This window comes from Oryzias latipes, chromosome 1, assembly GCF_002234675.1.
Source record: "Oryzias latipes chromosome 1, ASM223467v1".
In the NCBI taxonomy this organism is placed as follows: Eukaryota; Metazoa; Chordata; class Actinopteri; order Beloniformes; family Adrianichthyidae; genus Oryzias; species Oryzias latipes.
Window position 1 is genome coordinate 31139928 of NC_019859.2, and position 12473 is coordinate 31152400.

Consider the following 12473-nt stretch of genomic DNA (forward strand, 5'->3'; position numbering starts at 1 on the left):
AACTAATTGGAAACACAGGGGAAGTGGCTGATCAAACCAACTAGACACACAATGGGGAAGGAAAAAAGGCCAAGACAGGCTTCAAAATACAGCAAAGAAACAAAATTAATGTCCATCCTATGGTAAATTAGCAAATATAATGAAACTAACGAACATCAAATAGAATTTAAAGTAAAGCAATGAGTTTTCAATCCAGAGAAATCTTGAAAAAATCTTTCACATCGTCCACCATGGAGCTCAGCTGATCGGGTTCCTCTGCGGCCGCTGCCGGGGCATTTGATAGGATTTTGATTTTCAATCAAGCAATAAATATTGACGTGTGACCATGTTGTCCTGTTCTGTGTGTCTTCTCTGCAGTGTGGCAAAGGAGCAGAAAACTTTGACAAGTTCTTCACACGCACCCAGCCTCAGCTCACCCCGCCAGACGAGCTGGTCATCGCCAACATCGACCAGGCCGAGTTTGCAGGGTTCTCTTTCATCAACCCGGAGTTTGTGCACCCGTCACTTGTCAACAGCGTATGAGAGTGGCATCAGAACAACCCGCTCAACACCACCAACTCAAACCTTTAATCTGGTTCATGTTTAATGTTGCACGATAGATATTAATATCTATTTGATTCATCGGCAAACACAAATAAGTAGTCTGTATGTTCCTATAATATAATTGGAATAGATTAGTTTGGGTTTTGGTAACAGAAAGAGATTAATTCCATAGAAGGATTGGGCTATTGGAAGCACTAAGACATGACAGTGTCAGGCTTTAATAATCCATTTATTTTAAAAACAAATTCCAATTCAAATAAAAGTTTACATTTCTCAGTGCTGCCCTAACTGATGATCAACACATTATCCACACTACTCACAATAAGTTAGGGATATTATGAAATACTCAGTGGATGTTGTCTACACAGTGTTTGTTTCACTTCACAGATTTCAGGACAGGGAGGCGATCGTATTGGAGTGACAGACACACCTCACACTCTTTAGCGTTTCCCACAGAATGGTCTGACTGTGTACAGTGTGCCTTAGTCATCGGGGCCAAAACCAAGAAATTCTAAAAGAAAAGCCCTTTCAATGTGGCATCAATGGCAACATTCTGTGGGTAAAAAACCTGATTTAGTCAGGAAGTCATTCCAAGTCCATCATTCAAACCTCCATGAACACGCGACGAGCAGCACCACCTGGCCATAGCGCGTCGTCAGGTCGGTAGTAGACAGTCAGATTTTGCAGGTGAACTCGTCCTTAAGTGTCATCACCTGAACCAAGACACAAAACTACTGGCAGAGTGCGAGACAGACCTAGGAGTGGAGCCCCGACAATAACCATGACCAAAACCTGTGGACCTTTGCACGTTTAACTAACGCCAGACTACCATTGCAGGTGACTCCCCTGACACCAAGACACTGCCATGAACGTTTGCGTGACCTGGACAATACCTACCGTCCTGTTCACTAATGAGTGTCTGCTCATCTTGCTCAGAAAGGATGATCGTCAGCATCAGGCAAAGGTCCGCAGGGTCCCAAGAGTTGGCTTTAGAGGAGGAGGAGATTAGTTTAGACCTGTTTAGACAGCCCAGTCTGCAAGTTCTTACCTCAGAGAAATCATAGAACCGTCATCATCCCCAAATTCCACCAGCCTCCCCCAACTTTCTCGTCATGGATGTTAATACTCCACCGCATCATTCCAGAATGGTCGGAATTCAGCGTGGCTCATGTGGTTTGGCCCACAATGCCCCCTGTCCTGAACCCCATAGAGCACGTCTGTGATCAGCGGAGGCAGAGACTGGACGATTGGACCCCATCCCTAAGTGACCTGGCAGAACTGCATGTAGCACTTACACACCATGAGGCGTCTCTGTCATTTTGGCAGATGAAGGAAGCATTGTGTTACTTCTCATTCATTAATAGTGATATCAAAGGGAACTTTTATGTATTTCATTAAGATTCTGACCATTAGGGAAAGCCCTGATGTAAATAACAATATCCCTAACTTATTGTGAGTAGTGTAAATGTACATATCCTAAAAGAACAGAACAGAAGTACAGGAATGTAAACGCTATAGCCAAATATTAAGGACAGGTGGTCAGCAGCTCTTTTGATTCAATGATTTCTCTACCATGTTTACACTTTTTCTTCTCCTTTTTAGTTTCCTTCTCAGTTTCTTGCATTTGTTGACTACAGGAAGAGTTTGAACACGCGGGAATGTAAAGAGTTGGTACAAGCCGTCAGGAAAACACGGCTACAAGAAGTCCAAACTTCATTCGCTACCAAAACTTTCCCTTCTTCTGTCACATAACGAAGCAGTTTATTTTTATTTCTTTTTTTACAAATTGAAGATAAAACTATAGCAGATGGAGTTTTAACAGGTGCAGCATTAGTTCACACATTGAAGCTGCAGAGACAGTTTATATCAGTGGACATGCTCGTGTGCTTTCCTTTTCCCATTCTATCTTGTAATATATAATATTTTTCTTTTCATACTTTTGTTGTTTTTCGTTCCCTTAACTCTTTTCTGTTTAAAATATTAGAAAATCTGTTTGTTTATACTCTGTACCCTGGTGATCTTTCATATCTTTCCATTAGATCATAATATTTTAAAGTAACAAAAATGCCAGTAACTCCTTTGTAAATAAATGTGAGTTATTTTAAGAGGGCAGAGAAGGATACATTTTATACCAATACATGTATGTGTTTTTCTTACATTTAAGCCAATATTTCTATGTTGTTCGAACACTTTAACCATCAAAAGCATAATCCAGTACCTTTGTAACAGCTGGATGCTTCTTTTAGGACAAATAGAAAGTTTTCTGTTTCTGTTTTCCTCAGAAACGACTACTTTTCTTTTTTTTTGTTGGGATAAGATTCTTGGCTGTACTTTGGTGTTGACTGGATGCTTTTGGAATGTCCCTCTGTGTCTGCATACTTTGGGTGTTCAGCACTCATGCATGTGATCGGTTCGAATGCCGCATGCTGCCAAGCAGGAAACTCCCGCAAGTGAAAATGTGACAGCAGCGCTGCTCTTCACGGTGGAGGAAAAGGAAAAGTCCTGGGAGATTCGCGCAGAGGATTCCTGCTGATGAATTGAAACAAAAGGGTTTCAAAATGTTCAACTTTTTTTTCTTTTCTCCTGCCGTTTAGTTTCAAGCAGAGCAGAAATAGAGTTTTAAGGTTAGGCAGCATTAATGGAGTTTGGTGCCAAGGAGCCAGAAAAACGTCCGTCTGACAGAAACCGGTTAGACTTTCAGTCGGATCAGTTAAAGGTTGACTGACTACAGTTTCCAATGCAAGTTCTATTTTCTCAAAAGTATGTGTTTCTCTTGACTTTTGAGTTCCTTCTGGGGTTTAAATTGTTTTTGTTTTTCGATTCTTCTGGTAAAAGTTAAGGAAAGAGACAGAATATCACATCAAAAACTGGTTACCGGTAGCAACCATTGAATGGCAACCTCAGTGTGTCTATGTTTGTCCTACTGCTTCACTCCTCCGTCTCGTTTCTAAACCTTTACAGCATTTAGCATGTGCCAAACCCGGAGAACAGCAGAACCCAACAATAGCAGCCTTGCACTAACTAACCGTAGTAACATGGAGGACACTGGTAGCTCCTCTGCTGGCCACATACAGCAGGTCAGACGCTGCCATTAGTTTACCCGTGTACACTGTGTCAGTAAACCCAACAGTGCCAGTCAGCTTGATAGTTTCCTTTGTCCGATTGATCCTTCAGTTTTGTGTCTGAAGCTGTTGTTTTGTTCCTTGCAGACGTTGACTTGCACCGTGTCTCTGGCTCAATAGTTAGCTTCATCCCTTTAACTGAACTGGAGCGCGATTACTGCTCTTCCCTTGTGTGCCTTCCCCAGCTTGTACATATGTTCGGTACAAATCCTTCTCAGTACCCATCCACCAGCTGCGGTGTGTGTTCCACTCCCAGGATATACAGCTGAAATCTGGGAAAATTATAGATGAACGCAATCAAAGTATGTTTTCTCTGCCAATATGAACTTTTAGGATTCTGAAACAACAGCCTGCTTTTCCCTTTTCTATCCTTTATACCCCACAGTTCCTAAAGAAAACGGGCTGATGGAGGAGGTGAAGGATCATGTCAGAGTTTTTGGTGTTAGTTTGAAGACTCCGCCTCCTCTTAGTCCAAGGGCCAAATCTGTCACTTAATCTATGAATTCAGTCCCATTTTTCTTGTGAAATTGTTTACATCAGTTCAAAGAGTGGCTTCTTTCTGTTCCCCCCTTCAAACGCACCATCTTCTGCACACCTGATTCACAGGATCACTGCCACATGTCTGCATGAGCAAAATCCCACGCAGAGCTGAGAAACTTTCCTCAAATTGTTGCTTTTTTCCAGCTCCTGTCCTCTCTTTTAACGCTTTGAACGATTTCTTTTTTTTTTGTCCAAACTAAGTCCTGTAAAGACATTTTACAACCTGTTATTCCTAAATGAAGTAGCACTCCTCACAGTCCTTTTTTGTCCTGGTCCAACATGTGTCCCGCGCCAGGTTTGTCCCTGTTTGCTGCATCCTGAGAGAAAACATCCATGACGCAGGGCGCCGGTTCAGCAGCGTGCAGGAATGAATGCCTTATAACCACGCAGCTCCATAGCCACTCCCTGCTGGTTTGTGCTCCTCGTACATGAATTACTCGCAGTAAACGTCTACAGAGACTGCACAGAAGGAGAACCACGTGTTTCGCAAATGCTGTATGTTTTATTTTCTCTCCCAGCCTGAAACCTTTAAAATGAGTCTCAGCTACTTAACCTTGTAACTGAATGTGTCATTTGTACCTAATGTATGATAATGAAATTAAATAAAAGGCTAAATGAGATCCATAGTCATGCAAACGTGTTTTTTTTCTACAAACTGTATGGTATCAGGTGCATCTATTTTAAGATGTTCTGTTTTCATGGATGCTGGTGTTGGCATGCTTTAAGGTGTTTTTCTTTATAGATAGATAGATAGATAGATAGATAGATAGATAGATAGATAGATAGATAGATAGATAGATAGATAGATAGATAGATAGATAGATAGATAGATAGATAGATAGATAGATAGATAGATAAAACTTTATTTATCCCACAACGGGGACATTTTCTTGTCATCGGCAGTAAAAAAGGACATCCACAAATACAAACAGCAAAAAAAAAGTGGCATCCAGAGAGGGCAAAGTCCTTCACTTTAGCAGCTACACAGTACTGAGTTTGTGTTGAGATTGTTGTCATCGATTGTGTGCGCTCCAGGCTTCTTTGGTGCTCGTTCCCGATTCCTGGAGAAGGGAAAAGGGTGTTTGCGAGAAGGAACAATGTGTGGCGCTCGCCGCTGTCAGAGGTCATCAGTGCTGAAATGCGGAAAGAAATCACCAATGCAAATTGTTTTTGTAACACAAAGGTTTGTTAAAGCTACACGTTTTGACGCTAGCTTGAGATGTTTTTAACTTTTTTGTCAAAGTCTGCAGTATTTTTGTCATAAATTTGGTTAGCACGGTGCCTGAAATGTCTTATTTTGTTGATTTAGTGAATGTCAGCAGTCAGGAAAAATGAGCCTCATGCAGCTCACGCTTTTGCAATTTAACACTCGTACTTTTGCTCATCATTTGTTTGTTTTTAGACTGCAGTAGAAAAGAAACAAAGAACATTTTTTTGATGGACTGTTCTTTCCCACTGCAGTTTTAAAACGTTTTCTTAGCAAACATATTTGTTCTAATGATACATGGCTCACGATAGTCAATAAATTATTTTTAGGAGGTTTTGTAACAAATCCTACAGAAGAAAAGGGTGCAAAACATTTATCGCACAAATGAAATGCACAATAGGATAGAAAAACATTCCAAAGGGTAAAAGGCACCGTTCCCACACAAAACAAGCAGATGCAACACATGCATGTGGAAAATAAAGTCCAAGTGGATGACTTTCTAAATCTGAACCACCACTACTACTTTAAAATCTGCAGAGTCCAACCTAGAGATTTAATCAGAAAGGCGCCACCGAGAGAGAATCTGTTAGAGGTGACACTGACCTCTCTGCATAAAAGCACCTTCAGTCAGTCAGTCACCCTGTTCTGTGGGAGGTTCCCGAGTGGAAGCTGAGATCAGAGCCAATTATAAAAGGATCTGTTTGTGCCAGAAATATGTTTATGAACTAGTTTATGAAACTTTTGTTCATGACTGTGTACTACTAAGCTGTATCTCATCCCTTTAAAGCTGCATTCCCAGCAGACCCGATTCACGCGTCAGGGGCGGCGAGTTTCGATGTCCGGACACGATCTGCAGCGTGTCAAGAGTTCAAAAATCGGACGCCTGACGATGTCTACAAATGATGCATCCACTTGTAGACAAATAGATCCATGTGGCTCTTTGTTTTCCTCGTCTCAAAACTCTAAACTGTACGGCTGGATAGCTCCGACATTGCCATTTTTGTCAGACTGCTAACGTTAGGTTGGGGTTGTGAGGGGCTGTACGCTAGAGGGGGAGCCTGTGCACAAAGAGATCACGGGAAAAGAGGGGTGCCACCAGCAGTGTCACACCTCAGAGGTACGTTTCTGAAAAACTCCTGCCGTTCCTAACGAAAAGTGTTGCTTATTGGTGCAAAGCTGCTGTTCTTGGCATCAGAATCCGCTGATTCACTTTGATCTGATAAAGAGTTAAGGCAGGTGTGAGTGTTGTTTGGTGTAGCATGCTCCGATGCCTTCGGACTTCTTTAGTTTCTCAAACCATGAAAAAAGGAGGAACCGTGAGTCCTCTAATGTGTAGTACATTCCAAACCCATTTAAAAAAAAAAACTCTTTGGAGATCTTATTAAGACGTTTGAGGACGGTAAAAGGAACCAACATGACCCAAAGCCCCCATAAGGTCTGTCCTTTCAAAACCAAATTCCTTGATAAATAAAAAACACTGGACAACTCCTGTGAAGGTTTTCAAAGAGCATCACAAACATTCCTGTTTGCTCCAAAGATCACAACCATGTCAGCATGTTCACTACCACCATCTTTGTCTGAAACTGTTCTGACGCATCATCCGCCAACTGTCACCCACTGACATGATACTGAAATGCTCGTGTCCATCATCCTCTGTCACGGTGCCTGGGTCAGCCCCGCCCCCTCAGCTCTGCTCCTGATTTCCACCAGCTGTGACCACTTCACCCTCATCAACCGGCCTGCTTTTAAGGAGATCCAGCTCATTCATTCGACGCCAGTTCGTTGCCCCTAACGGTGACTACGCCTGGTCTGCCTGCTCATGTCTGTTTCCTTTCGCCTTGCCTTGCTCTCATTCTATGCCTCTATGTCTCAGGATTCACCAGAACGAAGGTCACCCGTGTGGAAATCTGCTGTCACTCACTTGCTGCCTTGACGAGCCTCGGAGCCGCCCAGCCGCAGTAGTACCTCCAGCCTCGCCACAAGCCACGTTCACGTCTGGATATCATCCTGTAAAAGAAGCTAACCTTGTCACATACTCCTGTGATTAAAATCACTTACCAAGCTACTCACCTGCCTGATCATTCTGAGTTCCAGCGCCTGGGTCTGTCTCGCCTGAAAACCATGACATCCTCTACATTTTCATGCTGATGTCATAATAAATATCAAAAGGCAGTCGTTGTCCATCTGGGTTTGTCTTTGTGATTAGGTTCCTTCAGATGAAAATTCACTTCCTTCAGTGTTTGATCACAAACTTTTTTTAAAAGAAAATTGATTCATTATTGACTTATTTTTCCTTCCATTAAGGGACGCTTAATGACAATTATGGCACATTCCTCATCCTATTTGATTCCTCAAACGCTTCTTTACTCCAGTTGATCCATTGTTTTGTTTGGAACTTGTGTTCAGTCTTCTCGTGTTTCACTGCTTTTGAATTTAACGTCAAGGCCAGGGGGTTCCTGATCAAAACTAACTTTCTGGCTAATTCAGGCCTTTTTACTTAATTCTTTATGGTGTTTTTCTAGAACTGGATTGTTGCCTTTTAAATAAATCTAAGTGTAGTCAATGCGCAATATATATGTTGTGTCAACTAAAAATAACAGGCTTTAGGCAAAGGTTAGTATAGTTATAAGTAAATCAGGTCATAAGGGTGAAACAAGACTGGATTATAGTTATCATTAGATGCACAGCAGTATAGCAAAGCTGTGAGAAAATATCCGCCTCATCTAGAGTATAAGTCAGATTCCTCACCCTGCTGCTCTTTCATCTTCAGAGTTTTTCGCTCATTCCTTCTAACCTTGGTGTCTCCTGCATTTAGGACAGTCCTCCATCTTGCTTATCATTACATTTTCAATCTGAATCTTTCACAAATCCTGGAGAAAGTTGGTGTGCTGGAGATCTCCTCCATTTCACTGATGTATTGTCACAGGCTTGGAGCTCGCTGGCGATGGTGGTGGTGTGTGTGTGTGTGGGGGGGGGGGGGGGTCACGAGGAGCTGCCTTGCAGAGGTGAGATGTGACCTGGAACCGTTTTAACCCTTGTGTTATCCTATGGGGTCAAGATGACCATTGACGTGTTCTCCCTACCATGATAAAGGTGGATTAAGGTGGAAAGATTTCATGTAATGCATGGACACCAGTGAAGATCACAAATCATTGAATAAAAAAGGTTCAGCGTACTGTCTAGTGGGGTCTAGATGACCCAACTCCCAATGTTAAAGTGCCTGGGATAGCACAAGGGTTACATCGGTTTTTGGTTCCGTTGTGGCCATTTTGAGGCCATTTACAAGCATAGAAAAACAAGCCTTTGCTCTAAAATAAGTGAAGGTGCTGTGCTTTTTAGAAGCAAATCATGTAAAGTTCACGTTGTTCGGCTTTTATTTTTATAGTTTCTATTTTAGATACACTACTCCAAAGCATGAAAAAAAAAAAATCAGACTTTCATTACTTATCAGAAATAGCAGTCAGGGCTCAATTGTGTCCCAAAGTTTCTTTTTATAAAGAACCTGTGGAAACGCACAAAGTCAGGCTGAACCTCAACCAACCCTTTTTGTCACGATGTGGGGTGGCTCGAAAGCCGGTAGGACCCAGAATGCAGAGGCGGGAGGCAAACGGTTTCAGGGCAAGAGGGTTTAATGTAAACAAAAAGCGCTGCCGAGCAGGAGGACAAAACAAAACTAAAACTCACTGTGGCGTGGCGAGGGACAAGGAACAAGGCATGAAGGGACGTGAACACATGAAGACGTTACAGACGTTACAGACGTTAAACACACGACCAGAAGTTAATGGACCAGCCCAGGAGGAAGGCAGAGACAGAACTTATAAACAGACAGGGCAGACAAGACACAGGTGAACACGATTAGGGCAGATGGGGACCAAAGGAAGTAGAACTCAAGAAACAAGACAAGACAGGAAACCTTTCAAAATAAAACAGGAAACAGAACCAAACAAGACAGAACAAGAACTAAAACGAAAAACAAGACACAACAAACTCAAACCATGACACTTTTGCCGTTTTTGTAGTCAAAACTCTGTTTAAGCCCTGCAGTCTGCCGACACAGCTCTCACTGCTGCGTTTCAGGCTTTATTAGAAGCAAAAGCTCAAATGTTTGGCCCAGCTTTAGCCAGGTTTGGAGGCGAAAAAACAGCTGCATCATCCTGCTGTTTCTTCAGACAGAGAAAACCTTTTCGGGCTATTCAGACGCACCCGAGTCTTTGTGAATCATTACCTCCTGTTTTTTTAGACATTGAATGTTTTCTGTTTTCTTTGCCTAAAAAAACAAATGGAATAAATTCAGAATAAAGGGGAAAAAAGTATTCTGCATTTATTCTCTATTCTTTTGGACCAAGGTTGAAGTCTCCAGTCTGTTGGCTTCCTATAGCTGGAAATAACGGTCACATTTAAAGCTTTTTCTGGGACATTATCTGCTGTAATTGGTTTTATCCACTGTGCAGAACATTATAGTGTGTCTAGGATGAAGTTGTCATTTTTCTGCGTCTGGTCAGATGATTTAACAGAAAGGAATCTTTTTGGTGGGAGGCAGCCTCTCCAATTTGTTCTCTTAAACACTTTGTTCAATCCATTCAGAGCTTTTAGCTTTTTATTTTCATCCTGGCTGCTCATTTAGTCAATATTTAGCTGTTTAACGAAACACAGCCTGCAAGCCACAGGAAGAACTCCAAAACCATATCAAGAGGCCATAAAACTGTGAGTCCACGCCACAGTTTTATCTGCAGGATTCACTGGGAAAAAATGTCAGAATGAAACAAATTTTTAAAAAAAGAGGTTAAAGTCTTTTCTTCAGAAGATTGAGATCTGAGAAGCATTTGTTTAGCAGATGTGGAAGTTAAATAAGAAAAAAAAAATGAGGCTATTTAAAGCAACGGTTCTCAATTATGAGTATCTGTCAAATCTAAGAGACAACATTCCAGATTTAGCCCTTGTGCTATCTTGTGGGGTCAAAATGACCCCACCCTTACATTGGCGTGTTTTCCCTACCATGACAAAGGTGAATAAAGGTGGAAAGATTTCATGTAACCCATGGAAACCAGTGTAGATCACAAATCATTGAAGAAAAAAGGTTCAGCGCACTGTCTACTGGGTCTAGATGACCCAGCTCCCAATGTTAACGTGCCTTGGATAGCACAAGGGTTAAAAAAGTATTTTAAAAATCCATTTAAATATTTCCTGAAGACAAATCTCAGAAAAATGCATTTAACAGTCAATTTTTAAATCTAAATCTAAACCCCAGAGTGTCGTCCAGACCAAGGACCATTTGGTGATTTTACCAACAATGTCTTCCCCTTTAAATTTATGACTTTCATTTGATTGGTGTAGGGTTTTATGCTGCCAGTCCTTTTAACAAATGTCTTTTACTTTTAGTCTATTCTTCACCGTTTTATTTTTTCATTAAAGTCCCATAATTCCCTTCTAGGTTTGAACGGAGCTCAGCAAGGAAAGTACATCCCGACAATACTCCCAAAGCAGAAGTTCATTAGATAAAATAGGCTGCATGGTGGCGCAGTGGTTAGCGCTCTTGCCTCACAGCATGAGGGTTCAAGTCCCGACTATGGGTGACCTGAAGCAGAACACCAATGGGGGAGCTTTCTGTGAGGAGTTTGCAGGTGTGGGTTTTCTCTGGGTTCTTCGCATGCTTTATAGGTTTTTTGGTTACTCTTAATCACAGGTGTCAAACTCCAGGCCTCAAGGGCAGGTGTCCTGCATGTTTTCTAACCAAGTGTTTTTCAACCAGTGTGCCGCAGCCCAATGCTGGGCTGGATCTCCTTATGAAGGCGCTGAGGGAGATGAGTTGAGTGTCCACAGCTGGTTCCAATCTTCAGGTGAAGGGGAGGGGGAGGAGAACTGACAGGCACCGTGACACATTTCCTATCTCCAGGATATCAGCTCTGTGTTCATCCAAACAGGCCCTGGTAAAACACTGAGAAGTTAGCAATATAAAAAATCGTAAAATACTTTTTTCTTTGCGTTTATTTGATTCTATTAATGACATTTTGATAAGAATGACGGTACCACGATTTAGCTGCAACTAAAGCTGTTTTCTGAAAAGTCCCGCCCCTTTAACTGTCTCCACCAATCATTCTTGGAGTCTTAATCACATGTCATCAGTCTGACCAATCAGAAGTGGTTAAAGTCTTCACTTCCTTGTTCCGATTCTGCTCATAAAGTCTCTCAGTTCCAACAAAAATACCAGCTAAAGCTCGTCTTTAGCGGTGTAGTTTTTCACAGAATCTGGTATCAGACCGTGGAACAAGTTAACAAAACCATAAAGCTCAGAGACGCTTGCCTTTCTGCGTTCGGCGGATTTTTGCACTACATCTCCCATGATGCATTGGGTTGAAGTGACAGCTTCTCGGCACACAATGAGTCTCTCCTCTTAACGTCTTGAAAAAACAACGAACACAAATCAAACAGTTTTTAAATCTTTTAACTTAACTTTTATTACATCTTTAAGAAAAACAGCTGCAACTTCCAGCTTTTTCTGCCACAATTATCACAAAAATGCGTGTGAGATTGCAGAGGGGCTGTAGATCAATACAGACTGTGATTTTCTCTTTTTTTTTAATTTTTGGATGCTGGTGTGCCGCGGGATTTTTGTCAAGGTTAAAGTGTGCCGTGGCTCAAAAAAGGTTGAAAAACACTGATCTAACCAACCTGCCATTGAAGCTCCTTATTGGCTAAAGACACCTGATCCAGGTCATCAGCAGCAGATGAGACAGGATTTCTGAAAAAGCAGCAGGAGGTCGGCCTTAGAGGCCTGGAGTTTGACACCCCTGCTCTAAATTGTACCTATGTGTGAATTAGAGTTTCCATGGGTGTCTGATTGTGGCCCTGCGACAGACTGGCAACCTGTCCAGGATGTCCCGTACCTTCACCCAGGAGTGGCTGGGATAGACTACAGCAACCCTGAAAGGGAAAAAATGGTTAAGAAGATGAATGACTGGAGAACCAATCCTAAAAAACATAAGAAGTAAAGAGTGTCATCACTCTAGGTTCAATGATCTGAATGTTGTTGTGAAACGATCATATCTCCTCTTAACTGATAG

At 41.9% G+C, this 12473-nt stretch overlaps 1 protein-coding gene across 3 annotated transcripts in view; it reads left to right on the forward strand.

The window, feature by feature from the left end:
- The window catches only part of prkca (protein kinase C alpha), a 166884-nt gene extending 162053 nt beyond the window's left edge, over positions 1–4831 (forward strand). For all 3 annotated transcript variants that reach the window (XM_023960405.1, XM_023960406.1, XM_023960408.1), the window contains one exon: positions 358–4831. In XM_023960405.1, coding sequence (XP_023816173.1) covers positions 358–522 — 165 coding nt within the window. In that variant the 3' untranslated portion in view covers positions 523–4831. The remainder of the gene's footprint in view (positions 1–357) is intronic.
- The last annotated feature ends 7642 nt before the right edge of the window (positions 4832–12473 follow it).